At 50.2% G+C, this 27,957-nt stretch overlaps 3 protein-coding genes across 4 annotated transcripts in view; 2 read left to right on the top strand and 1 right to left on the bottom strand.

Annotated features, from left to right (window-relative positions):
- The first annotated feature begins 526 nt into the window (after positions 1-526).
- Positions 527-4,844, top strand: GEMIN4 (gem nuclear organelle associated protein 4). 2 transcript variants are annotated; one of them, XR_003535464.1, is made up of 3 exons: positions 527-659; positions 735-3,988; positions 4,734-4,844. XR_003535464.1 is itself a non-coding variant. In XM_027690791.1 (2 exons), the coding sequence occupies exons 1-2, from the start codon at positions 650-652 to the stop codon at positions 3,929-3,931; spliced, it is 3,207 nt and encodes a 1,068-aa protein (XP_027546592.1). In that variant the 5' UTR covers positions 527-649; the 3' UTR covers positions 3,932-4,025. The 2 variants fall into 2 exon arrangements, 1 of the variants encoding a protein (XP_027546592.1); XM_027690791.1 differs by lacking the exon at positions 4,734-4,844 and having other exon boundaries at positions 735-4,025.
- FAM57A (family with sequence similarity 57 member A) lies at positions 4,712-10,657 on the bottom strand. The gene is made up of 5 exons (XM_027690794.1): positions 10,264-10,657; positions 9,528-9,611; positions 7,232-7,445; positions 7,022-7,117; positions 4,712-6,586 (listed from the first exon to the last, which is right to left on the bottom strand). The coding sequence occupies exons 1-5, from the start codon at positions 10,383-10,385 to the stop codon at positions 6,317-6,319; spliced, it is 786 nt and encodes a 261-aa protein (XP_027546595.1). The 5' UTR covers positions 10,386-10,657; the 3' UTR covers positions 4,712-6,316.
- Positions 10,658-10,786: 129 nt separating this feature from the next.
- Positions 10,787-27,957, top strand: part of VPS53 (VPS53, GARP complex subunit) — a 64,654-nt gene continuing 47,483 nt past the window's right edge. Inside the window, exons 1-4 of the mRNA XM_027690793.1 lie at positions 10,787-10,888; positions 13,160-13,240; positions 14,219-14,268; positions 15,059-15,125. Coding sequence (XP_027546594.1) covers positions 10,805-10,888; positions 13,160-13,240; positions 14,219-14,268; positions 15,059-15,125 — 282 coding nt within the window. The 5' untranslated portion in view covers positions 10,787-10,804. The remainder of the gene's footprint in view (positions 10,889-13,159; positions 13,241-14,218; positions 14,269-15,058; positions 15,126-27,957) is intronic.

Here is a 27,957-nt window from a genome sequence, read left to right as displayed (position 1 = left end):
ACATAATTACATTATATATTACATATAATATAAAGCACATTATAGTATATAAGTACAATATAATAATAGAAATACAATGCATTATAATATCTGGTATACATAATTACTTCATATATTATATATATCGTATAACCTAACACCTTATAATAATAGAAATGCATTATAATATCTGGCATTACTATCATAATTACTTCATATATTATATATATTATGTAACAGAACACATTATAATATAGAAACATGATATAATATCTGGTATACATAATTACATATTATATTGCATATAATATGTAATATAGAAATACAATATAATTACATAAATAAAATACACTGTAATATCTAGTATACTATCGTAATTTTTATTATACATAATTACTTATGTAATTATACGTAATTACTTAATATATTGCCTATAATATAAAATATAACAATTCTAATGTAGAAATGCAATATAGTAATAGAAATACAATGCATTATAATATCCGATATACATAACTACATATATACTATAGAAATACAATATAATAATATAAATCTATATAAAAAATTTATTCATTAACTTCACCCACCGCCGGGCCTCCGGGGGGCGCTGCGGGGGGTAGTGACGTCATATCGAGCTGCCCGCGTGACGTCACAGCGCGCCGCCGCCATGGAGCCGGGTGAGTGCGGGAGCGGGAGGGACGGGGGGAACCGGGGGGCACCGGGCCGGGCGGCGCTGACGGTGTGTCCCGCAGGGCCCTGGGCCGTGGGCGAGCACACGGCGATCCTGCACGGCGGGTTCCTGCTGGCCGCCCGCCTGATCCAGCCGCGGGCGCTGCGGGAGCTGCGCAAGGCCGACTGGCCCCTGGCGGGGGTGCCCATCACCGACGCGCTGCGGGAGATCGGCGAGCGCTGCCCCTCGCCGCGGGAGCACGGCCGCTGGAAGCGGGAGGCGGTGGCCATCGTCTGGGCCAAGGTGCTGCTGCCCGCGCCCCCGGCCGCCTCGCTGGAGTGGGGATGGAGGGACGACGGCTTCTTCTCGGTGGGCGCGATGATCCCCGACGTGAACCACACCGCCCTCTTCGAGCTGGTCAAGGCGCTTGGCGTGCCCCGGGTGTTCGTGGAGCTGCTGCTGGCGCTGCCCCCGGGGGTGTGCCGGGAGCAGCTGGAGCACATGGTGGCATATGTGACCAGCGAGACGTCCCCATCCGACATCAGGCTGTTCTTGGACGTGTGGTGGGAGGTGATGAAGCACAAGGAAGGGCAGGAGGATGCGACAGTCTCTGCGTTCAGCGCTCTCATACGCCAGCAGGGGGGTGAGTCCTCTCTGGACGATGGTCTGCAGCCCCCAAAGAGGTTCAAGGGTGACCCTGTGAACATCCCCCCAGCTGCCCCTGGGCTGTTCATGGTCCTGGTGGAGGGGTTGATGCAGATCCACAGGAACATCACCCAGCCCCGCATGCAGTGCTACGCCCTGGCCAACCTGGCCGAGCTGCTCTCCGTGTTCACTGAGCTGGAGCCAGCAGGCAGCTCCCTCCCCACCACAGAGTACCTGCACAAGGTCAGTGCCACGGTCAGCCTCTGGACCAGCGACCCTGACAGCCAGTTCCACCACAGTGGGCTGGGAGAGAAGGTGAGGGAAGCAGAGAGAACCGTGAGCCTCCTGTCTGTGACCAAACTCTCCCGTGAGGAGCTCTGTGTTGGCTTGGAGTTTCTCTGCAGCTTGTTGCGTGCCTGGGGAGAGGAGCTGCAGGATGCTCTGAGCAGCTCTGAGCAGCTCTGCTATGAGAGCTACCGGCTCCTGGACACTCTGACCACCCTTGGGAAGAACCTGGTTTGCTTCTCGGAGACTAGAGACATGGGTGAGGATGAGACACGTGTAGTGTTAGAGCTGACACAGGTCACCAAGGACTTTCTCAAGGAGAGCAGTGCCAGCCCGAAGAGCAAGGATTTGGCCACCAGTCTTGTGTCGTCGGTTGCCATGGCAATCATTGCACAAAAGCTGGACAGGCATGCAGACATGTGCTCTGTTTTTGCATCTGAAAAGACCTGGGCCTTTACAAAGGCCTGGGTTGACTGCCTTGTGCAAAATAAAGCTCTCTTCCAGAAACCAGAGCTAGTTTTGAAATTGCTGGAGACCCTGGTGAGCTTTGCTACATCCTGTCGAGACAAGGAGGCCCGAGAGCTGCAGGTGCAAGTGACCAAAGCCATCGTGGACTGTTACACTGAGCTTTCATTAACTGACAAAAACAAGGTGATCTCAGGTGTCCTGATGTCCTGGGGTGGACCAGGTCTGTCCTCGAACTTGCAGGTTGTCAGGGAAGGGTTCCAGGAGGATCTGAATGTGACTTTGAACCAGATCACGAAGAGTGTGTCCGATGAAGGTCTGACCAGGGCTGTGGCTTCTGTGGCCAGGCTCATGCTGCTGTACCCCGAGGCCACGGTGAAGCAGGTTTGTCATCTTGCTGTGGTCAACCTAGGAGCACACCAGTTCCTCGCACAAATCCTCTGCTCCTTCCCAGCACTGAGGTTCCTGGAGACCCAAAAGGATCCAGGCAGGCCACACAACCTGGTGGTGAGGTGTCTGGAGGAGGCAGTATGGGGGAAGCTTTCCACTGCGAGGGAAGAGGAGCAGTTCCTTCAGTTCCTGACCTTTCTCATGCAGCCAGGCTCAGCCACCCCACTTGTGTCACCTGCAGAGGTGACCAAAGCTTTTGTCCTTCCCTATTTGAAGTCAGACTCTCCTCAGATTGAGCTGAGCCTGCAGGTCCTCAGTAAGGCTTTGGGAATACAGCCCTGTTCAGAAGAGCACTGGATCAAATCCTGTCACCCATTCCCACTTCTATTGAGCCTCTGCAAGCTTCTAGATGGTTACACCAGGTACTGGCATCAGCCTAGGGAGCAGCTCTTCCCTTCACTGGAGACCAAAGACCTGATTCTGAATATCCTCTGCCAGCTCTGCGAGGTGGTGGGACCAGAATCTGCCCCCTCCCCGGAGCTGTGGGTCCAGTCCCTGGCCTGGCTCCACAGGAAGGTGGCATCCCTGGACTGGACCGTCGGGCTCAGACTGAAGAAGCTTTATGGAGACCACTTCAAGAACGAGGTCCCAGCGACACTGTTCGAGATCTGCACCCTCCCTGAGGACGAGTGGACATCCCAGTCTTTGCCAGCCTACGGACCAGGCAGCGGGCTCCTGGCGTGGATGGAGTGCTGCTGCGTGTCCCCAGCGCTCAGGGACACGATGCTGGCGCTCCTCACCGTCAACGTGGACAACCCTGAAGAAGTGAACCTCTTCAGCAAAGGGTTCCTGGTGGCCCTCATTCAGGTGCTCCCCTGGTGCAGCCACAGCGAGTGGAAGAGGCTCGTGCACGTGGTGGAAAACCTGCTGCAGAGGCAGGTCCTGCACGTGCCCTACACGCTGGAGTACGTGCAGTACATGCCCCTGCTCAACCTCCGCCCGTTTGCCTGCTGCCTCCAGCTCTCCGTGCTCTTCCTGAGGGGCTTCCAGCTCCTCTGCAGCTCCAGCTGCTCCACCTGGCTGCCCCCAGAGGCCTGGCTCCACGTGGTGCAGCTGTACTGCGGCAGCCTGACGGACCTGCTGACCTCCGTCAAGGGCACGGCCGGACCCCCCTCGCAGCCCGCCGGGGACGGGACCTCCCCGCAGGAGGTGTCCTTCGTCTGCATCCAGATGTTCTGCCACCTGCTGCACGTGGCTGCCATGCTGCCGGGCGAGGGCTGCGGGGAGCCCCTGGTGGTGGTGGCGCTGGAGGTCCTGTCGCAGTACGAGGCGTTCAGCAACGCCGACACGTCCCCCAGCAACACCCTGCGGAGGGCCAACGAGAGGCACTTCCTGGAGGCCATCACGGACAACGTGGGGGACAGGGAGCTGCGCAGCACCCTCCTGCAGAAGCTCAGCAAGCTGGGGGCACATCCAGCCGGGGAGCCGGATTGAGGAGCTGGAAAGGGTGACAGAGGAGAGCACCGACAAGGGACCCCTTACCTGGATGGTGTAAGATCTGTAATAAACCCTATTTTTCACTTTTGTATTTATTTCCTCCCTGCTGTGTTTTCTCCCACCCTGCCTAAGCAGTGGAGGGGCTGTGTAAAGATGGGTAGGAGGAACCACTTCAGTTTTCCATGGGAATAACTGTGGACACGAGCTGGCAGCTCTGTGGCTCCAGCCTTGCCTCCTGGCAGTCTGGATTTACAGAGAGCCCGGCAGCCTCCAGCATCAGGGAAATTGTTTCCTTCCAGCTCCTTTGCCACCAGCCCTCTCCTAGTCCTGGGAGGATTGCTGGGTTTGCCACATGCTGCCAGAGGCTGGGAAGCAAGTTGGAGGCTGGGAAGCGAGTTGAGTGAGTTCAGGACAGGCAGGAACCTTTAGAAATACGTGCAGTTTGCTCCTGCCCGGAGGTGGGGGTGCAGCAGCAACACTGTGTGTAACACCCCCACCCAGAAACAAATGGCACGTGGGAGAGCCAGCCAGTGGTGTGACTCAGAAAGGAAATCTTTATTGGTCTCCAGATAGTAAATAAGGCAGTGTTAGTGCAAACTGAGGTGCCTCATTGGCTGGTGGTTTTTTTTTGTCCTTACATAAGGCACGTTATTCGCAATGAAAACAGTGAGATACAAACATCTGTAACGAGTTGCAAGCGGTTTATAACATCAGCTGGTCTCGGTGGTTACTGTGACAGCGGCACTTCTGCAACAAGTTGGAAGAGGCCCTATTTCCTTTTTTTTTTTACTCTATCCAGAACAACAGCCGTGACTGGGATGAGATACAACACCCAAAAGATCCAGATCTTCCAGAGCTTGGCTGCTGGTTTCAGACAGAATGAAAGGCACAGAGTGGTCACAGGTCTCCCAGGTGTGGGGCCGTGCCAGGACCATGCCAGGGCTGGGCTGGTGCAGTTCCCTGCCCTGGAGCGGGCACGGGAGGCTGTGGGGAGGAGGAGGCTGCCCTGGCTTGTGCTGGTGGCCGCAGGGAAGGTACTGAACTGCACTGAACTGCTGTGGTCTGATTGCACACACCCACAGGGCTGGTGAACCCTGTGGTGCAGGGTGAGCCAGGCAGCCCAAACCCATTTTGCTGTGACTGAAGGTGGGAATGGGCTGAACTGGTGAAGGAAAACCAGCTCAGCACCCTGCTCTGGGGTTGCTGGTTCCTTCTGCGCTGCCCCAGTTCCATCCCTGGCAGTCTTGTAGGGGAGTAGGATGGGGCTGGAGGGATGGACCATACAACCGGAGCTTGGGCTATACCACAGCTGCTGCCAGGGCGTGGTGGTGCCAGCTGGAGGGCAGAGCAAGGCAGGGTGTGTCAGATGGTCTTAAATACCTGCTGAGGGGATGCGGGGCAGATAAAAGCAGCTGTAGTTAGAGGAGGGGGTGAAAGTTGCATCCTTTGCCAACAAAGGGCTCTGCATAGTGCCCTGTGTGTTGGAGAGATGAGGACTACTTGGCAGGTTCCCATCCCCATCCTGCCCTTCAGCCATGGGCACCCTGCCCTGCCAGTGTTGTTTGTGAGACAGTGCAACTGTTGCCCTGTCCTGGCATGAGCTTCTTCCCTCCAGCCCTGCTGGGAACACCGGAGCCCCGGCCTCAGGACTGTCAGACAGACATCAGACAGTTGTAATGAAAAGCACCTTCGGGTTAAGTGGAGCTTTAAATGAGCTTGAGCCCAGCAGCAGCAGCGGGAGGTGCACATGGGAGGTCAGAGGCTGAACAGGGCTGTAGTGTAGAGGTGAAGTCGGTAAAGGTCAGGAACAGCTCTGCAGAACTGTGCTGCAGCTCCAGGCCTGGCTCTGCTCTCGGCTGGAGGCTGAGCTGGAGCTGGAAGAGCGAGCTGGGGCTGCGGCAGGTCCAGCACACAGCTCCCCATCCCCATCCATGCTTCTGTAAGGGCTGGATGCTCCAGGATCCCCTCCTCTGTCTGCAGGCTCCTCCACACCACCGTGCCGGTGTCTGGTGTCAGCCCTGGAACATGCAGCGGGGGGGTTGTAACAAACCCCTCTCGTGTAACCGTTAGTTCCGTGCCACGGCGTTGAACCCCAGAATGGAATGTTGTGCTTATGATCCAGCTCCCACCCCGGGCTCCCACGGGCGGGTGGACACAAGGCGCTGGAGCGGTGTGGGAGGAAAGCCTTCCTAGCCCAGGCTGGCGCTGCCTGGCACAGCGGTGGAGACGTGAGGCTGCTTCCAGCTGGGACGGCCCGGCGCTTTCCCTGCTCCCGCTCTGGTCCCTGCAGTGACGGCGGGAGAGCCGGGGGGGCTGACCCCGTTCAGCCCCTGGAGGGGCTGACCCCGTTGCAGCCCCCGGCTGGGCTGGCAGGGCCGGCCGTTATCTGCTCCGGTCGGCGGGCGGGCGGCCGTAGAGACGGGCGGCTTTGCGGCAGATGAGCCTGAACCAGTAGATTTGGGGGGCGATGAGGGAGGCGTTGGCGATGTTGCAGTGCAGCGGGATGCGGAAAGGCACCATGTACACGGGCATCCCCACCTGCCGCCCGTAGGCCGCGTACATGAAGGGGAAGAGGAGGATGCGGCAGAGGAAGAAGGTCACCAGGATGAGGATCCCGTTCACCTTGTGAAGGAGCGTGTCCTGCATTTTGAGCTGGGGAAGGAAGGAGGCCAGCATGGGGTGAGCAGCACTTCTCCTTGGGCACTGACTGTGCTGGGGGCAGGGAGGTGAGCATTCAGGAGGTCTTGGGTGGGAAAGGATGGAGGAGGGTAGGGGGAAGGGAGATGGGGGCAGAGGGCTGGGGTGGGAGTGAACGTGGTGCAGGGGAGGGACAGGCAGGAGAGGGCAGCACCAGGCCGTGGCACAGCCCCCAATTCTGGGATGCCATGGGGTGTGGCTGCCCACTGGGGGAAAGTAATGGGATGCAGAGGGAGGAAGGCAGCACTGCAAGGGAGATTGGGGTTAGAGCTGTGGGGCTGCCCCTCTCTGAGACCTCTGGCCCAGCTGCTGCATGAACAGGAGCTGATGGAGCCTGGGTACAAACTGCTGTGGGGTTCCCAGACCCAAGCCCTGTCCCTCCTCACCTACCTGCATGAGGATTTTGCCCAGGGATACGAAAGGTGTGCTCAGCTCTGCTGTGAAGATGCAGCCCACAAAGAAGTCCCCCAGCTCTCCCCTGAAGTGCTGTAAAAGAAAGGCAGCAGTGAGCATGGGGCCCTCCAGGGAGGTGACTGGGAGCCAACACCCAACATCTCCAGGGGGTCATGGGCTCCTGCAGCAGCCGTGCCCAGCCCTTACCTGGGTGATGGGGGTGAGCACGATGAGGATGAAGAGGTGGTGGGTCACCATCAGCCGCTCCTGCAGGAGGAAGCTCCACACACTGGCCAGCGAGTGCTTCTTCTCTGCAATTCCCTTTTCTAGGCTCTTGTGCCAGTGGCAGAGGTACATGACATAGATGTCATAAGTCATGTAGGGAACGAGGACCCAGATGTACTCCACGGCCAGCCAGTGCCTAGGGGAGGAGCAGCACACACAGAGGCATTGCAAGGGCTCCGAGCACCTCACGATGCCCTGGAAGGAGGAGAAGAGAGTGTTTAGGTCTGAAATGGCAGCAGCGGGTTTTGAAGCTGATGGCAAACTGAAAGGGGGGGAAATTTTAACTCCATTTGGCTCAGCAGGTACAGACTGTCCCAGGGAAAAGGTACCTGGTACGTGTGGAGGACGACTTGGCGCTGGCCCCGCTTCCCCCTGGGCTGTGCCAGGCACCAAGCTCAGCCTGGCCAAGCACAAACACGGCGCTAACGAGGAGCCTGATTAGCCCCACAGCCAAGTATCTGCTGCACGGGCCAGGGGCACAGCACCCCTCAGGATCCAGCACCAAACCGATGCCTTTGCAGCAGGTGATCTTCCCTAAGCCTTGAGACCCCCAGAGCTGGTGCTTGGTGGGGGAGGAAGGGGAAATTCTGATCCTGGCTCCCTCCTGCCTGCCAAGCCACGTCGGCTGGCTGCCTGACCCGGGGAGGGTTTGGAAAGCTCCTGGAGAACTCAGAGTTAACTGGCTATGCCTGGCCTGGAGTTTGGAGGGTGAGGCGCAAAATATCCAATATAAGCAATAAACCCCCAAGAGGCGTTTGTCAGTTGGGAAATAATTGCAGGCAGCTGCCTGTTCCCAAAGCATGTCGGAATCCCGGTTGCACAATCTGGGCAGCAGCAAGCCCTGCTCTGCAGGGACTCCAGCCTCCTTAAAAAGTCCTGAGTGAAATCACACTGATAAAAAAAAAAAACCCAAAACCACCCCACGCTGTTGCTTAAAGAAACGTAGCTTGGGGCTCAAATAAAACTGTTTTTGCTCTCCTGCCATTCCAAGGAAAATTCTGTTGCACATGTTCCTGCTCCAGATAGAAAGATGTCAGTGATGTAAAGCAGGGAGGGCGAGTGATTGTGTTTGCAAAACTTGCCCAGGGCTTTGGAGGGCAATTACAGCTCAGGCAATATAATGATTGTCTGCTTCTGTAAATAAACTGGCAGTTTTACTGCAACCTTTGTGATGGTTCCTGGCGCGCTGTCTCGCTGTCATTCTCCGAGGCCTTTCCTGCTGAGCACTGGGCTCTATTTCCTCCAGATTCAAAGAAAATCTAGGTCTCTGCCCACAAAGTGTTCGCACAGAGCCACTGGCCTTGAGAACACCCGGGCAAGCAGACAGCTCTGGGGGGAAGGAGGGCTGCTGGTAGCACCTTCCATCTCTGTGGCTCTGGGATTCATCATCTGCCTTATCTATCCGGCAGAAATTTTATTTTAGAGCAAAAAGGTAACTCATAGACTGCCTGGATTAAGCAGGACTGAGCAATCTGGATAGATCTCACTATCTAGAGCAAGGCAGGACACTTCACATCTGTGTATTAAAAACAAGTCTGCAATGACCGAGGGGGCAGTCCTTCCTAAAAATCAGTGTGTGACAGTCAAATTCCAGCTCAGCATAATTATATTCTTCCCTCCTACGATCTTCTCTGCTAGTCTGGATAATAGCTCTGTTTTTAAGTCTTCTGACCCAGATTACACTATCACTCTCCTCCTGGGAGCCACTTATTGGCAGTTTATCTCGGAGCGTTCAGGACAGGGCAACGGGATTTTCTTTCAGAGCAAACTCCATTCTGATTTTCTCATTTCTGGACTCCTTCAGAATCCCTTTGGCACGGAGAAGACGCTGCACCTCTAAAATCAGTTCTCGCTACGTCTGCTTGACTCGGTAGCAATTTCAGCTTCCAGCAAGGAGACTCCCTGCCCCTTTAGAACTGATGATGTCTATATTTTTTGCTCACACACAGCCTGTGTTACAGGCCATCCTGTGGAGGAGACTCTGTGCTGGCAGAGCAGCCCCGTGTCTGAGCGCTCGGAACAAGCCAGTGCTGTGGAGGGGGGGTGTACAGCCAGCACATTGCCCAACCCTTCACACAAAGTGGAGGAAAGGGGAGCATGAAACTGATTTTCCTCTCCCCTTTGTACGTGCAAGCCTTTGGCATAAAACATTCTAGCCCTGGAGCTGGCTGGGCACATCCTCTGTGTGTTCCCTGAGGGGCAGTGGGCGCTGGGTTACCTGTCATGCACCACGTTCTTGCAGCTGAGGATAACCGTGATCCCTGACACCGTGGCCATTGTGGCTTGGACCGTTGACACCAGCCTGAAACCGAGAGAGAGGAAACAGGTCACCCCAAACGTGACCCCAGAAGGGCCGAGGCACAGGGCTGGCACCAGGAGAGCTGGGAGCACTTAGACACCCACTCCATGCACACCCCAGGAGTGTGACACACCACAGCGAGGGGTGGCCGTGCCAGCGCTGCCTGCCGGGGACAGGCTTCTTGCCAGAATAGAGAGGGGGTTCTTGCCACGTCTCATCCCTTCCACCCCCGTGGGTCAGTGGAGCTGACCCGTTCCCCGTGGGCAGAAGGAGCGATGCACTGGAGCATCCCCGCTTCGACAACGGGTAGCACAGCGCGGGGGTACGGCCGGGCAGGGCTGCCCGTGCTCGGGGGGATGCCCACCCTCGGGGGCTGCCTATGCTCGGGGAAAGCCCGTCCTCGTGGAATGCCCACCTTCAGGGGCTGCCCACCCTCGCGGGGCTGCTCCGGCCACCGGCCCCTGCTCCCCTCGCGGGATCTGGGCTCGGGACAGCCGGGGTCCGGCCCCCAGAGCGTCGCGGGCTTGGGCATCCCCGGATGCAGGCTCTCGGTGCTCCTGCCCCGCCCGGATCGCTCCCAGTCCCGCTCCCGGTGGGTACGGGCGGCGTTGTCCCGCCGCGGTGCGGTTTCCCCTCCCGCCGCTGCCACCCGTACCTGCCGCTGAGCAGGATGCGGTCCTTGAGGCTCCATCCTGGGGCGGCCCAGCGCAGCAACCGGATGCAGAGGACGAAGAGCCCCGGGAAGAAGGCGGAGGCGAGGGCCAGCGTCCGCCACATGGGGACGAGCGCGCTGACTCCCGCCGCCGCTTGTCAACAGCCGGGCGGGCGGCGGGAGGGCCCGGGGCGGCTCGGCTCAGCTCGGCTCGGCTCAGCTCGGCTTGAATCGAATCGGCTCAGCTCAGCTCAGCTTGGATCGGATCGGATCGGCTCAGCTCAGCTTGAATTGGATCGGATGGGCTTAGCTCAGCTCAGCTCCGCTTGGCTCGGCTCGGCCCCTCTCAGCCCAGCCGGGCTCGGCTCAGCTGGGCTCGGTCCGGTCCAGCCCCGCCGCCGCCGCCGGGACTCGCCCCGCTCCGCCGGGCGGGAGGCCCCGCCCCCGCAGGCACAAGCCCCGCCCCCTCAGCGAGACCACGCCCGTATAGGCACCGCCCCCTCACATGGACCCCGCCCCTCAGCGCGGCGGAAGCGGCGCCGCCATGGAGGAGGACGAGCCGGAGCTGGAGGCCGGGCTGGAGGCGGCGCTGGAACTGGCGCCCGCCGTGCAGGCCGCCATCGAGCAGGTGCGCCGGGACGGGTCCCCCCGTGAGGGGGCAGCTGTGGGGCGCGGCCCGGGGCCGCTCGGTGAGGGCCTGGGGCCGGGCGAGTCCCCGCCGCGCTCCCCGGGCCTTCCCCGCTGCTGGGCCCGGGGAGCCCCGGGCAGAGCCCCGTCAGCCCCGGTTGGGCTCGGACCCCCGGGTCCGAGGTGCTCGGGCCTGTGCTGAGCATGTCCCCCCCACGTCCCCATCGCTGACAGGCGGCTCTGCGGCAGCGCAGGGCTCTATCGCTGGTTGCAGGCGCGTTCAGTCGTATGTGAAGCACCTCAGTGCACTCGGGTGCCTGTGGCTCGGTGGAGGTCATGGTAATCTGAATGGCTTGGTTTGATTTGTGGCTGATACACAGGAGGGTGTTTGGGCGCTGGAACAGGTTCCCCAGGGCAGTGGTCACGGCCCTGACAGAGCTCAAGGAGTGTTTGGACAATGCTCTCAGCACCTGGTGGGATTGTTGGGGCTGGGCTGGGATCGTTGGGGTGTCCTGTGCAGGGCCAGGAGTTGGACTAGATGATGCTTAGGGTATTCTATGATTCTGTGTTCAGCCCAAGTCCTCCAGGCTTCCCTGAAACCCTTTGTGGCACTTGAAGCCTTTCAAAATCCCAGGAGAACCCAGGGTGAAACCATGTCTCTTGTTCTCTGTGAGCCTGCGCTGCCTGCAGCCAGCCCTTCCATCCTAAAAGCTCTTTGCTGTAGCAGAAGTCTGTGGGCAGCAGCAGCAGCTGTCTCACAAAGTATCATTCAGATAAGTTTTTTCGTTGTTTTGAATGTTGAGGTTTGTGGCTCACTTCTCATGGCTGTCCCTTGGAGAATTAGGGCAGACCGTGGGAGCTGGCACAGCATCCCAAGTGAGCACCAGGAGGGAGGAAAGGCAGTGGAGCTGTAGGCAGATATTCACGTCCTGAGCAAGGAGAGATGTTGAGGATGACACCACCTCCTGCCTTCCGTCACTTCCTCACTGGCACTTCTCAACCCAATAACACTGTTGTTCCTTTGAGTGTTCCTTAACCAGCTTTGGGCAAAGCCTGCCCAGTTGTGGGTCAGTGAGCAGAGCTGGCTCAGCTGACCTGCCTGAAGCAGGGTGGGGAGCACAGGCAGGCTGGTGCTCCACCAAACCTGGCGTAGTGTTTCTGATTAATGGGTTGTGACAAACTCCTGGGAGTGACAACTCCTTCAGCTGCTCCAGCTGCCTGCGGCGCTGATCTCTATCTGCAGTTTGAGTGGAGCTCCTTACCAACCTTTATCTTCCATCTCACCTCTTGTTTCATCTGCTCTTAATACTTGTGGAGGTTTGGGATTTGTGGAGTGTATCTGACAAGGCTGGGTGTGATGCTGCAGCCGTGCTCTTACCGTGGTCTGACGTCAGAGCATCTTCCTCACTCAGCACAGCCTCATCCTCATGCATGTTTAACTGCTGCCTGCTTCTCCTTGGCCACAGGAGTGACTGGGAAAGCTGCCCAAGAGGGCTGGTTCAGGGACCCATCCACTAGACTGGGTTGCTCCATGCCCAGTCCAACCTGGCCTTGAACACTTCCAGGGATGGGGCATCCACAACTTTAGTGTGGTAGGAGGGAAGGGAAAGCACCACGTTTTAGTCTGTAGGGACAGAAAGCAAAGCCTGGCAGCCACATTTGTATCATTTGAGTTTCTTCTGAGGAGAGATGGGATCTGTTTGCACCACAGCTGCTCTCTTCCCATGAGTAGGAACAATCATTCAGCAGATTCTTATTCTCCCCCTCTTCTGTGAGATGTGGCAAACCCAAGTCTCCAGAGAACTTGTACAACCACTTCTTAATTCTTCACGTTTCCTATTACAAGGCTGTGAAAAGCAAATCATCTGTCACCACGGAGCCTTGCAAAGCCCAGGCCAAGAGAAGCGCAGAGCCTCAGCACTGGAGTTTGTTCCCAGACAACAGCAAAAGCTTCAGGATGGTTTGGGATATGTGATTAATAGCTCGTGTGTCCTGGGAATTCCTTGATGGATTGTGCCAGGGCTGTATGTGGAAGCATGTGTGTGAGTTGTCTGTGTTTATCCAGGGTGATAACCACAGGAATTTTAGTAGGTCAGAGACCTGCAGAGCACATGGCTGCTCTACTCCTGGGCAGAGGCCTGGCCACTTGTTAGAACAACGTGAGATACAATCAGAAGTGGGTGCTGAAGTAATTAGAAGTGGTAGATAGTGTGTAGAGTTACAGAAATTATCAGTGGTTGTTGATTCTGTTTGTTTTCCTCCCTCTCTTCAGGTGTTTCCCAGCCAAGATCCACTGGACAGAGCAGATTTCAATGCTGTGGAGTATATTAATGCTCTCTTTCCCACTGAGCAAGTAAGTAGTGCTCCAAGTACAGCCCTCTCAGACTCTACTTTCAAACTTTTTACTATCAGGTTTTGCTTTCACCCTTTACTCTTGGGGTAACCTGATAGTAGATGACTAAAGGTGTGTTTAAACCTGTACCCAAACCTTTTCTTTTAAAGAGTAACACAGCTAATAAGGCTATAACAATAATTGCTTCTTAAATTTGCATCTCACAAGGTTTGCTGTCGTTATGTAGTCTCTTTCCACCCAGAGTGCTTGCTGCAGTAAGGGTCCTGCTTTGATCTGTAGAAGTAAACTAGTTTCTGTGTAGATGTTTCTCTTGCAGTAAATGTCATAATGTAGATGTTTCTCCTGCAGTAAATGTCATCATTCACTGTGTGTTAATAATTGCTGAGTTCTCTGGGATTTCAGCCAAATCAGGCAGGTGTTGCCTTTTGCAGTGTCACAGGAGAGTCATCCATGTTTGAACCATTGGTTTTTTTTGAGATTTAAAGAGTGAGGTTGCTGTGGGCTCATATCTGCACTTTGTCTTCCCCACATCAGCCCTGGGGGGAGTTCTGGACTAACATATTGCAAAAAAGAGATGTTTCTGCAGCTGAAGATTGTGTTAGGGGTGTGTGGCTCTCCAAGAGGGTCTCTGCCCAGGAAAGGCAAAGGCTCTGTCCCCATCCCCATTGCCCACTGGAGGTCACTGTCACACGGCTTTTGGGAGCAGTTCTGCTGACAAAGGACAAGGCAGAGCTCAGGGATAGGGGCAGGCAGGAGCCTTGGCCTGGCCCGTCTTTTGCTGCTCTTTGTGATGTAGCAGAGAAGCAGCTGAGTTGTTGTTGTGTGTCTCAGTTCCTCCACCTGTAAAACAAAGCCATTGCTCTCCTCTTTGTCAGGAGCCACAAGGGGTACAGTGTTCAGGATAACAGCTGACATATATCTTTGTAAAACATTTGCCATTTCACTTCTCTCTGTTTTTTTTTTTTCTTCATATTCTAGTCTTTGGCAAACATCGATGAAGTTGTGAACAAAATCAGATTGAAAATAAGGTAAGTATTTCTCTGTTTCATTGTATCTCTAGTTGTCACTGAGACTTCATAAATGCAGCCTTTGCACTGTAGCTGGTAGGAACTGATTTGCTTAAAAGACATGAGTAGGCTCAGCCTCAAGGCTAATAGTGGTACCTTTATTATAATTTTTTATATTTCACCTGTATTGTACAATACATGCCCTTCATGTTATTTTAGCTGATGAGTTGCAAAGTGCAGCTTCGAAAAAAAATAAACTGTGAATCAAAAAGTACCAAATCTTTCCAAATTTTAGAACAGTTTGAAGACTGAGAGAACAAACTGCCCAGAAGACTCAACTGCCATGAATTTATGTTTTGTGATGCTAAAATATCAATTGTAAAACTCATGTATTTTTTTTAATTGGCAGTATTGGTCCTATAAGTGCAAAATAAATATAAGAGGGCAGGAAATGCTTAGATTTCCTGTGCAGTCTGACATTATCAACCTGCAGTGTTTTAGACAGCACTTTAATATGTGGAAAGCTGAAATGCAAACAGACAAGGCAGAGCTGACAATATTGCTTAAAGGAGGAGAACTGCAAGAAGCCCTGATTAAATTAGGAAATTGATTTTTATTTTTTCAACAGGAGTTTTTAAATGATATAAGATAGTGACATCCAACAGAGAGAGAAGGGGGCAAAAAGTGAGTTTATCATTGGTAGCATTGGCTTTTTTATTTAAAATTGGTTCTGTAGCTGTCAGGGTTCCCACAGTTGTTTGAGTCAGGCACAGAGAGACTGAGTTTGACATTCTTGGGTTCTTTTTTCCAGGAGGTTGGATGACAACATTCGGACTGTGGTGAGAGGACAGACCAACGTGGGACAGGATGGCAGGCAGGTACGTGCATCTCACCTCTGGTAATGCCAGGGGTTCTCATCTTGGGGTGATGAATTGAGGAATAGCCCTGGCAGGCAGAAACCCTCTCCTGTAGTTAGTGAGGTGTTTCTGTGCCTCTTACACTGAACAGCTGCTCTGACCTGCTTTCCCATCAGCCTCCGAAGGGAAGGGAATGAGGGATTGATTTAAAGATCAAAAGCAGAACCAGGAAGCCTATGGTTGTGCCACTCTGAAGCTAATGATAAAATGAGCAGCATTAAATAGGTACAAGTACATTTGCTCCTGGGTAGGGATCAATAAAAGGCTATTTGGCCTGTTCACTAAGTTGTTTGCTGGAGTATCCTGAGTTGTTGGTTGCTGTGCTGATGACTGGCTGCCACTTCTTGCTTTTCCTGTTCAGCTCTTGAGTTTTTATTGTCTTTTGCTTGACAGATGTGTTTGCTGGGAGTACAGTATTGATCAGCACAGCCATGGCTGCAGGGGTTGTGAGTGCTGAGCTTGGCTTTGCTGATTTTGAGGTATCACCTGGTATGACTATATTTCCTGTGTCTGTCATGGTTTAGACCAGGAACACCTTGAACCATCAGTCATACTTCTTTCCTCAGTGACTTTTGAATACCAGATTTAAGACTAGTTTGCTGGGATGGGGTAATCACTCCCTCACCAGCAAGACTGGCTGTATTTTCCACTTCTCACCTTCATAGCAACTGGTATATGTTTCTAATCCCACCTCTGCCACAGTCCGTGACCTCGAGTGATTTATTTAACCTATTTATGCTTTTGTATTGCTTTAGAAAAACATGGGAGATGCTCATCTCTCCCAGCAGAGGTAGTTTAATCATGCTATTAAAGTGGGGATGTGCTTGGGATGTGGCATACCTGGGAGTGGTGCTGCCTGTAATTACTGTGCAGGGGCGAGATAAGAAATCAACCGGGGAGGCAATTACAGAAATTGAGGAGGGAGTGGAAACTAGTGCAGTACTTGGAGAGTTTGTGTATGTTTGGAAAGCTGGTGCTGTTGTAGCCTTTTGGGCCCATTTGAGGGGATAAAATTGGAGAAGACCAACACAAGAGAAGAGCTGTGGGTGAGACTTGCCCCGAGTGCCTCAGGACTTGCAGAAAAGGATGAACGTGGGGAGAGATGAACACAAACAGTGCCATGGGCAGCTGTGCCCCTGGGATGACAGGAGTGTCTCTGTGCTGTGGAGGTTGGCAAGGTTTGTTTGGAGCTTTGTCCTATGTCTGTGCTTTCTCACTCTTTAATCCCTTTGAAGTTCTGCAAAGCATGTACAGATGGACCTGGACAGTGTCCTGCTCTGAAGTACCAGGGAGGCAGAGCTGTCTGTGCTGCCCTTTGTTAGTTTGGCTGTAATGGAACAATTAAACTCCTGATTAAGTAAAAACCTTAAAATGTGCATGTGTGTGTCCATGCAGGACATATTTAAAGTAGCCTAGAGCTGTAGTTAATCACAAACATTCCTATATTTAGCTGTGAATTTTCCCATTTTCCCTCACTTTGCTGCTTTGCAAGGTAGAAGCAAACTTAAAGACAGATGCCAGAGCTTGCAGTTGCAATATTCCTGAATATTCCCTGGGCTGAGGCCAGCAATCTCCCAGGAGTGTAACTGTTGTTTTTTACTTCATGAGATCTTAACAACCACTGGAACCATTCAATTATTTTAAAGTGTTCTCTGGGAAGAAAAATACTTTGATTCTGAAATGCTATGAGCTTTTTCTTTCCATATTTCTAACCCAAGCCCACCATTTCATACCTGTACGTGCATTTCATATGTGAATTGCTGGAACCAGACTGTTGGAGTGGCAGGACTTGGATGGATCTTGAAGGTTAAAGCAGTAAAGGAGCATCAGCAAGCTCAGGCTTTGCATGTGAGCTGGTTACAGGGACCTGCAGCAAAAAAGATGCTGGGAAATGCTTGAATTGCATTTCATTTTGAGATGGAATTTTATATTTGCCTCCCCACAAGCAGAGGAAACCTAGAAGAAACATTTTCTGTTCCTGTCACCCCTGCACTGTGTTCCCTGAGTTGTGTATCCTGTGTGCTGTCTGGGGGAGTGAGGCAGCCCTTTTCACATGACCACCCTGTTGATACCCAGTTGTGGGGGTGAAAACCTTGTTTTTCAGCTGCCTGTTCCTGTGCTGAAAAGTGCCTTTGTTTTACCAGCATATTCTCAGGGGAATCAAGGCCACTTGGAAATGTTTTCATAGAGCAAGAGGCCTGGCGTTTCCCAGTTGGAGAGGAAGGGTTTTATTTTCCAGTGCATGCTAAGAAATTGTTTTGAAACAACTGAAAACAAGGTGCTGTTAAGGCAAGTCAGTGCTGTGCTTATTTACCTTTTCTGGTAATAGTTTGTAGTTTGGTCTTATGTTAAAATTAGGTTATTTCTTCTACTGATCTTATATTCTTATTAAATTTGTATCCTCAAGACCAGTATTTCCCTGCAAAATTTGATTGACATATACATGTGGATAGATAATGTCATCCTGTGAGCCTCTCCCTTAGGAAGCCCAGGATGAAGACCATTATTGGACTTTATCATAATAACCACAACTGCAAACCACCCTTGATTAGCAGGGAAATGGTTGGCAACCAGCTTTTGCAAGAGGTTTGAAACAAAGCTTAAAACCAGCCACAGCAATAAGTTTAATTCAATCTTCTCCCATTTGTAACTCTTACCATAAGAGATGTCTGTAGTGCACAGTACTTGCAGCAGATTGGCTTTTGGAAAAGCCAAAACTTTGTGGAAAATTCCTGTCTTTTGATTTCCCTCCCTTGACACGCTGAGACCCAAGAGGAACACTGCAATCCATCGTCTCCTTGAAAGCATGTGCTGTAAATAAAAGTGCATTTGAACTCTTGATTTTGTACCTGCTTGAATTTCAGTGGGAGCTCAGGATCCTGTGTATTTAATTGTGAGATTGGGCCTGGAAGGTGTTTTGTAAAAGCCCCTTCAGTCACATTCTGTCCTAAAAACCCATGATACAAACTATCATCAGCATTTGCCAGATAGATTTGGAGCTAGAGGAGATGTCCTTGTCCAGTGAGTAAATAACAGTTTGAATAAACATCCTTTCAGTCTCTGACTTCCTTCCAAAGGAAACATAAACCTCGGATGCAGTGGCAAAGAAAAAAGGTTCTCGTTTAAGTCAAAGCAATCCAGGAGGGAGTTCCCTGCTGGGACCCTGCCCATGCTGGTTGCCATCCCTGCTGCCCTCGCAGGTGAGGGAGCACCGTGTGCTTCAGGAAACACTCAGCCTTGCCTTTCCCATCTCCTGTCAGCAGTAACTGCCCAACTAGGGGTTGGAAATCTTGTGCAGGCAATTGATTCGAGTGCTGCCTAAATTGTTGGGGCCTGGGACCTACCATCAACCCACCTAATCTCTTTTTTTTGATGATGTGTTAGAGACCAGGGGTCCAGGCATGTTCCTAGAAGCCGAGGGTGTTAACCTTTGACAGCCTGTTTTCTTTTTGGGGAAGGGGCCATTTACCAACTGAGCCCAGCAAAGAGCTTTCCCTCTCTTGTGGAGGAGCCTTGAAAGCTGCACCTTCCCAGCTGTCCAGGAGAGGGGAGCCCAGCCTTGGTTTTGAGACCAGGATAGCATTTTGCTGATAATTGATGGTGAGGGAGCGCTGCCAGCAGAGACATGTCTGAATAGTGCTGCATGTTATTCTCCCAGTCAGAGCAATCTAAATCCCAGTCAGACCCATGTGTAGCATGCAGCTATGGAAATGTTCTCTCCGTGCTCCTTAAGGAAAAGGAGACCTTGGGGATAGCAAGCTCAGAATCTTAATTGCAGATCCAGCCACTTGCTCCCTGTGATGGAGTCTCCTGTCCCATCTGTCTGGTAGCATGGCAGGGATAATGTTTGGGGTAACACCTCCGTGCCCCACTGTCCACTGTGATGATGGAGCAGGCCTTTGAGGTGAATTGTACTTAGGGGAAGGATGTAAGAGTAGCTTTTTATAGCCTATCAGCTTTTAAACTGTTTCCCAAATATGCATGTGTTCGTATAATTTAGTGGTGAGGTGTCTGAAAAAGCAGATTCTGAACCTAAAAATGAAGGCGATCAAATAGATGTGGCCCCAAAAGAGTTATTTAAGCAGCTCCCAAGACAGGAATGCTCCCTTCTCCACAAAGCATAATGTTTCCCAGTTCAAAGCATCTGCCTTTTTGAAATTCTGCCCTAGAATTTCCTCCAAATGCAAAAGCCTTAAAATAGTCTGGCTCATTTGGCTTCCCCTTCCTGGTGCGATGTTTCAGTAAAATCTGCAGACAATACCCTGAACCTCAGAAATTATCTCACTAATGATCCTTTTATGGGAGGAAACAACAGCCGTGGGTGGAACATTCCTCTGCAGGGCGTAACAAAATTTTCCTTGGGAGTCCCAGACTTGGACTATTTTGGATGCCTTGGGAGAGGCTGGGAATGCAGGAGCTGCTGCGGTTTGGTTGTAACAGTTTCTGGGGAGCCAGTGCTATCCGATTTTTTCCTCTGCAAGGTTTTTCTCAGAGCTGCTGCTGAACTGAGAGTGTGGGCTGACCTTGCTAAGAGCTGCAGTCCAGTTGTGGCATAATTTCCTCTCTGCCCTAGGGTGTAGTATAAAAAGTTCCCATAGATTTTTCCACCGAGCGTTTAACACGCTCCGTACGGTTTGATGTGTCACTCCTTAGTTGTGTTTATTGCTAAAGCTTCTGCATGGACTGGCTGTAATTTTTTTGACAGTTGCTGACATGCCTTTACTGGTTGTTTGGCTGAAGCTGCTGCATCTATCAGGCTTTTGTCCTTGTAGTAAGTAGCCTCTGCCTTTGCTGCTGGTTTAACCCATGACAGTAACTGTGCAACCAGGGCAGGGTGCCTGGGTGGGGTAATGGTGAGGTAGCTTCATCTGATATCCATTTTGGAAAAAATCAAGAGTTCCAAAGGAGTCCCAAGATTCCCAAATGGATTCGTGGCTTTATAGTTTGAATCTAGAAAAAAAAGTACTTCTATTATCTCTGGTCTATCTTTGCCTTCCTGCCCTGTGTGCACATGTGCATAAAGTAGATGACTGAAGTTGTATCAGTAAGGACTATTTAAAAGGAAAACTTGGTTTATTGCTTAGTGTCTCTGACTGCATTAGGGTCTGGCTCAGTAAGTGCTAGAACAAAGTTAAGTGTTAACTAGAAGAGCAAATGGATGTGTCTGGGCTGGGAAAAGCCTTGGATGTTTATCATGGCTGGAGATACTGGCTGATAACTTGGATTGCTTTGGTTGGCTCCTTCTTCTTCGTTTTGCTCCATGAGAACAGGGATATATTTTCTTTTTCATAGCTCCAGCAGTACAAGAAAAGAGATGGCAGCTGCTGTGGTTAAATAATAGGAATATATCCTTGGTGCCCAGCCTGAACCAGACAGTTCAGTTGGCCATCCCATCCTTTGGTAGCCAGTGCTGTCCTTTCTCCTGGAATGTGAAAATAAACATCTGGGCTCTGCAGCTGTGGGGAGACTCTAACTGCATGCCCTGCCCTGTGTGTGCTGCAGTGCCTGGCAGTGTTTAAGCCTGTGGAAGGAGGAGGATGTGTCTGGCAGAGAAAAATGCCCACAGGTTGTGGATTTGACAAGGTCATAGATGGAAGTATGCTAAATACTTTTTTGGGTTTTTTATTTTAAATAGAGATCAGGAAACGCTTTGCAGAATCAATACAGGGAGGAAGAAGGAGATGAAGATGGACAGTGAGCAGAAGGAGGGAGTGATGCAGGTGCTGCACGTGGCAGAGAGCAGTGGGAGTGTGGTCCCGCCCCGCTGATGGGCTCATCCTGGTTACTGGAGTTTAGAGAGCAGTGTCCTGAGCCACAGGGCAGCTGGTGGATGGTGTCACTGGAGTCAGCAGCTTGTCCTCCCCAGCTCTGTGTGGGCTGGGTTACAGGCAGTGTCAGCCTGCCAGGCAGGGAGGTGATTTTGTGCTCTGTTTGCATGAACATGCTTAATAAGCAGCACTGTTGCTTCAGCCTCTCCCCTTCCCTCCACCTGTTTGTGTGGAGGTGGCTCTTCTGACTGCACGTTGTGTTTCACACTGAACTAAGGTAGTCAGTGCTTGCAGATCTCCTACTGTAGGCACTTGTCATTTATTTATTTATTTATCTATTTATTTAATTAATTAATTATGCATAATGCTGAGTTCCAGCCATCAGATTGCAGTGTTGCTTCCTTGGCCACAGTGCCCAGGTTTGGCTCACGTGGCCGGTGTTGAAGTGTCCCTGCTGCTGGGACAGCATTGACTGTCGTAAACTCTTAATAACTAATGAAACCTGTGTCTCTAAAATATTTGGGGAGTGCTTTGTGTCACAACCCCTGATGCTGTAAGCACCATCTTTCAGTTATATTCATTCTCTCCTGCCTGGCTAAGCTTTATCTCCAGGGGTTTTTTATGAATTGGTCATTATTCTGAAATACGAACACATGAAATATGACGGGTGTTAGATTTCAATACATTTTAAGATGGTGAATGGATTGGGATTAAATATTGCATCTTAAGCTGTGTGATTTTATATATTTTATGAAAAGTCATGCCACAGATCCTGTAAGACTCCAGCTGAGTGATTAAAGTCCCATAATACTCTTTTGTAACCAATGAATAATAAGCAGGAGTTGAGCTGCCAAAATAAATCAAAAGTGAGTTTCATTCAGAGTCATTTCCCTAGTGAATTGTGACAGTTGGACAATGTCCTTCCCTCCTGGAGACACGATGAGCTTTTCTAGCCTAGAACACGTTCAGTGAACAGGGTTTCAGGTGAATGGCATGCCAGGAAGAAATAGTGCTGTTGATTCTCATTCTGGCATCACTTTTGCCATCTGCTGCAAAGCCTGGTTCAAGGCAGCAGCAAGTCTGAGCTTGACCTTGCCTTGTGCTTCAGAGTGGAGATGCCTGTCGCTGTCCTGCAGCCTGGGGCTGGGAGCAGTCTCATGTTTGTGCTGGCAAGAGGCAGGTGTTGGTGCTGGTGGTGTCCAAGGCAGTGCAAGCTGCAGAGTAACCACCAGGCTGTGCACGGCCAGTCCTGTGTGGGTTTGATGCCAACAAAGCGAGAAACCCAGTCTGAAAATAGAAATCCTGACAACAGGCAGGAGATTGTGTCTTAGTGTGGATATTTTTTTTGTTTTCTTTTTTTGACTTTTATTTTGTTGTGTCACATCTTTGGTGTGCATTAATGTTTATTCCAGCTGTGTTGCTTCCCTGCTTACAGTGGGCAAACTCACAGCAGTTCCACTGGGAAATGCCTACTTGGAGGGTTCCTGGTAGGGTTGTCCATTCCACCCACTTATATCTTTCCTTTAAGGTCTCAACGTGTGGTGGTTTTGGCTGGGGTACAGAGAGAGCCACTGTGAAGAAAATTAACTCTACCCCAGCCCAAACCAGCACACAACCTGAAGATAAATTCATCTTGCAAAATCTGATGCAACTCAAGTGGTTGCTAAACTTACCCCACGGAAATCAAGCGGAGCTCTGATATTGCGAATACCCCTGACTGCAGTGTACAAACCCATCAGCAGACAAATCAGCTGGAACCCCTCAGTCATTGACAGACTCCTCAGGTAAATTTAGTGTGCTTTCCTGCTGATCAAACAGAACCAGGCAGCTCCATGATGGAGCAAGGGCGAGCAGAGGTGCGGGTGTGCGTCATTGCCGAGGGCACTCGGTTATCGAGCGCTGGAGCAGAGGCCCTTCAGGACCAGGTGTGTCCTGGGCACAGGGAGGTGCAGCAAACAGGGCAATCAGGATGTCAACAGAAGTGGAGAGCAGAGACTCACAGCTTGGCTATTCCAAAATAGACAAGGGAAATAATGAGTGTCTGCACGGGGAGTTATTCCTGAGTGATAATAGTGTTTAACGTGTTGAGTTGGGTGTGGGGAAAGGCTGTGGCCGTTCACCTGCCACGTGATGAAGCTGTAGTAACCCAACATGAAGTCCTGATGAAGCTGTAGTAACCCAACATGAGGTCTTGATGAAGCTGTAGTAACCCAGCATGAGATCCAAGCCTGATGAAGATCTAAAGGCTTTACTAGAGCGTTTTGCAACTCACACAATTAGCACTTAAATGGCCACACTGCTGTAGTGCAAATTAGATGCATGACTGTAAAACTTGTGTAAAATTACTCACTGGAGCAAGACCACTCAAGCCACTGTCACAGCACATCACCACCTTTCTCATGCTGCAGACACCAGTGTGCAGGGGGTGCAGTATAAACTGACAGCTCGGAGGGGTGTTGGCCCAGCCCAGGGATGTAGTTTGGGTGTTAAGCTGCAAGGTTTTGACCAGCACAACCTGGAAATCACCTCTCTCTTCACCCCCTGTGTCTGTCAGTGTTTGTACAACTGTTCAGAATGTGGGGTTTGATTTCTAAGCACGATTTGGGGTTAAGTGAAGGGGCAGTAATAGCAATTTTAAGCTTCATGCAGTGTCGGACATAATCTGCTGATATAAAGTGTTCTGTGCAGCCTGAGTGGTTGGGATTGGAGCTGATGATACAAAACTCTCTTCTTTAGTGACAATTGTAGTGGTTATGTACTATTTGCTGAACTCCTAGAGTAGAAATCTGCTAAAATCAAACCCAAGGGTGATGAGCCCTTCAGGTTTGTCTGCCTGGGGTTATCACTGGCACAGCTGCACTGCAGCGTTGTCCTGCTCTGACAGACAAGCCCAGGCTTCAGCTGCAGTGGTTTATCCCTGGCTGTAAAACTTGAGGGTTTTGTCTAAAATGAAATCAGTCTGAGAATCAAAGTATATTTCTACCCTTTCTCAATCTGGAGGGACTCATTCGTATGAAGTTTCAGCGGCAGAAATTGTGAGGCTGGTCACAGTGCGCGAGGGTTTCTTTGAAATCTCCGTGGCTGAGGCTCCTCGGAGAGTTGGGGATGGCAACTTATTTTTAGTCCTGGGTTACATCTGGGCTGTAAAGTGTGGCAGCAAATGAAAGAGGCATTAACACTCGGTATTCAAGAGCGGGGACCAGTCCAGGAGCATTAAATTCTCAGCATCCTGACCACAGCCCAATTTGTAACATTAAAAATACATTTGGATGCTGTGAATTTGGCAGATGTCAAGTGTCTATAAAACACTTAGGAGAGGGCAGCTTTCTGATGTGAATAATAACATTCAATTGAAATATATATTGGCTAGAATCAAATAAAACTAACACGTTTCTAGCACAACACCAGTGAGCAAATAGAAACCATCGAGGTATTTTAACCATTTCTGGGGAAAGAACAGTGTTAGTTCGGTTAATCCCCAAGCTCAGGGTTTCCCAAGCAAGCAAACTTCCTCTGAAAATTTGCTTTTTCCCCCAGTTCAGTGACATTCTGTAGTAACATACAGACCTCTTAATTCCTATTTGCATATTTCCTGGTATTTAATTATTTTCTTGCACAAGATTCCTGATAGGATGAATAAAGAGGTATTTAGAAATCAGCACACCCACTAATGAGATGCTGCTTGATAGAGTGATGTGGCAGGTCTGTACCTGGGCTGGGAGGGGAGGAGGAGGCTGTGTCCATCTGCAGTGCTGTGGGGATTTGGAGAGACTGACTGTAATTCCCTGGACTGTTTTTTTTTGGTTGGAATATTGTTGCTGACGCTGCTTTTGTGTGTATGAATGTCAGCCTGGCACTGTAAGTCACTGGAACATAACCTTTTAAAGAATACATCACTTCCAAATCTTATGAATCAGTTGTGGGCTTGTCCCACCTCTCACTTGGGTTATTTTCTTTCCTCCTTTTGCTGCTTGGAAGAGCTTGTGTGAAAAGTTGACACAAGGAATGATGTCCAGACTGACCTTAGGAGTTGCTTGGGATAATGCCAAGGAAAGCTGTGTTTTAGGCAGTCTTTTAGTGATTAATGATTTACCTCTGCTCCCTATTGTTTTATACTGGTGCATTTGGACTCTTTTTCCTGTCGCATCTCAAGGTGAAGGAGGTTGAAGAGCTGTAGCTGATTCATGTGCTGTGTTTTTCCCTCCAGCTTCGGAGAATTTGATAAACAACCGTGTCACTCACTGTGTGCCCAGCTTACCTGGGCTCTGGCTGTGAGCCAGGCTTGGGTCTTCCCTCTCCTGTGTGTGGTTTCTCAGCCTTCTGCTTTTTACCTCTGCTGTGGACACAAGAGCAGGGGAGCTCCCACTGTGTACATACTGGCTGAGAAATGGGGATGGCTAAAAATACATTAAACTGGGAGATCCCCTTGTCGTGGTCTTACACTGGGAGATCTCCCATGTGATCCCCCCCAAGAACTGTGTTTTGGGAACCTGCTTCTGTGGGCAATGGGGCTGCACCTCCCCAGGGCCTATACATGAATGTAGGCAGTGCCCACAGAGGCACCCCCAAAACCAGGACACCCCACCATCTCCTGCTTCCCTCCTGCATCCAGGACGTGCTCCCAAGCCCGCGTCGGGGCGGGAGATTGGACACTCTACACCGGAGAAGGAGGAAAGTGATCCGTGGACTGTCTTGTATCCAGCTCTCTGTCTGGAGTCTCTCACCCTGGGGCTGGTCCTGCCCTCTCTGCTAAATTTACAGTTGTCAGAGCAGCAGGGAGCCCTGGGGTCAAACGTTACAGAAGAAGCCTGGGACGCTGTCGGCCGCTGGCTCTGCTCTCCCGGGCAGTCAAACCCTCTCCACACTGTGTTTCTCAGCTGGTGTTCAGGGACTCAAGAGGTTGCATAAAATTGAATAAATAATGCTGATGGGTTAATTGTAGCTTGCAGGCTCAGTTGTTGATTAGAGTCATATGGTGTTTTTCCAGTACGTTGCAACCTTCATTTCAACATCCTTGTTTCGTATAACCACAACAGATTATGTATCCAATCTCTTTATTTATCCGTGGTCCTCTGCCCCTGAAATGAACTGCTGTTGGAGGGAAGGAAATGCAATAACTTAACTCCTGGTGGCTGTTTGGGGTGTGTGCATTTACATGTTTCCCAGTTGCACTGATGAGGAAACCAATAAATTAGTAACGCAAGGTGAACCCTGCGTCAGGCCACAGCTGGGAGATTACTGCCTGTCGTTCATCAGGGAAACCAGATCTACTGGAATAAAGGCAATTCCTGCTCTCCTAATATTGTTTGTCTTAGTATTTCTGGCCAAAATAAACGTATTAATAAAATCATAACAAAAGCAGTAAAAACAATGCTTTTAAAATTCATGAGTCACTGTTTTAGCAGGAGCAGAGTGTGAAGGGAAATGCATTTTTCCAATACATTGTAGCCTCGAACAGGGCTGTGGTTTCCCCTCTCCTTTTACAGCTGAAAGTATAATCATTAGGTCCATTAAAAAACTTCTATATTACACCTTGAGCAATTAGACCTACTTTCATGCCCCAGATGTTGGTTTTGTATCCCTTAATAACACCATTTATTAAATATGAGGTGTTTTCTTATAATTGAAGTGTGTTTTTCCTTGGTTTTGCTCTTTTTTTTACTCTGTCTTTGCAGTGACCAGGAAGGTGATGGGTTTTCTCCATTATTGGTTAATTTTCTTTATTTCTTTCCTCTACATAAAGTATTTTACTTTCAGATGCTACAGTTAGAATGTTTCATTGGTTTCTTTAAACTTCCTTCTGGTTCTTTTTAATTATAGATATGCAAGAAATAATACTTTTAATTCAGTTCTGAACTTCCCATCAGATCTCTCTGACAGGGCCCTTCTGACTTAAAAAACATAGATTTTCATGCAGTGTTACTTTCAGCAAATCTTATGTATGTTTGAAGAAATGTTTTCATCTCTAAATGTAAATTATATAAATTATATATTCATTACATAAATATATATATTATAAAATGAATTAGTGTGTTCTGACTCAAGTGAGGAATATGCAGCTCTTTTTCAGGCAGATAGATAAAGATTGATGACTTAATGGCTAAGCAAATATTTGGAAGAAAGTTTATGAGCAGTTCTGATTTACTCGAGTCCGTTAAGCTTGCTGTTGAGTTCCCTGGGTGGTTTTTTTCTGTTTTTTATCAGTTATGGAAGTGTTTCCCCTTCTCTGAGACACGCGATGCAGGATTTGAACAGAGCGGCAGCTGCTGTTCGGTCTCTCCCTCCCCACCCCAACCACGTTATTTCTCACAGCAGCAGGAGACCACAGTTCTTTAATTCATCAGATGGGGCAGAGCACATGTTGTCTCCTTTGTGTTTTTCCAGAGTCTGTAAGGAGGTAAAAGCTACAGGTGTCAGGACCAGGTGATGATACTTATTTTTGGCAGTTTTAAGTGGTCAAAGACAGAACCCCATTTTCCTTTGGTTGGTGTTCCAGAGGCAGTTTTTAGGTGGGGATTTGCCCAGCACTGCATGTGCTGTTTTCCACCAAGCAGCAGGAACATGTTCTTCAGGTATAAACCAGTTTTCCTGTAAATAGTCTCTGCTGGTTTTTGTCACAATATTATTAAATAGCACCTGTTAGAGAAATAAGATTGAGTGTTGTTTCCTCACAGTGAGCAAAGAGAAACTGCTGATATGTGGGCAGCTAGAAATCCTTGTTGGGCTGTTACCTGAGTATAAGTTATGAGCAATAACTTTGGAAAAGGTCTCTATATTCAAGTAGATGATATTCTATATCATGAGGAAAGCAGATAAGATAGTTTTCCCTTTGTGGATAGGGATTCTAATGTAAAACTTGTGAGACCTGGAATCCTCACTCACAGTATTGTTTACTCTGAACTTGGTTGCTGAAGGCTGTCAAGAACAAAAGGCTTTGAGCTGTGTATTGATGCTTAAAGTAGAAACTCAAATGCTCTCTGCCTTGGAGACAAGTTGGAGATGCCACCTGAAGGGGAAGGATTGTG

This window comes from Neopelma chrysocephalum, unplaced genomic scaffold (assembly GCF_003984885.1).
Source record: "Neopelma chrysocephalum unplaced genomic scaffold, ASM398488v2 Primary Assembly neopelma1_82, whole genome shotgun sequence".
Lineage (NCBI taxonomy): Eukaryota > Metazoa > Chordata > Aves > Passeriformes > Pipridae > Neopelma > Neopelma chrysocephalum.
The sequence above is the reverse complement of the archived record's forward strand: the minus strand, read 5'-3'. Positions and strand labels throughout refer to the sequence as shown.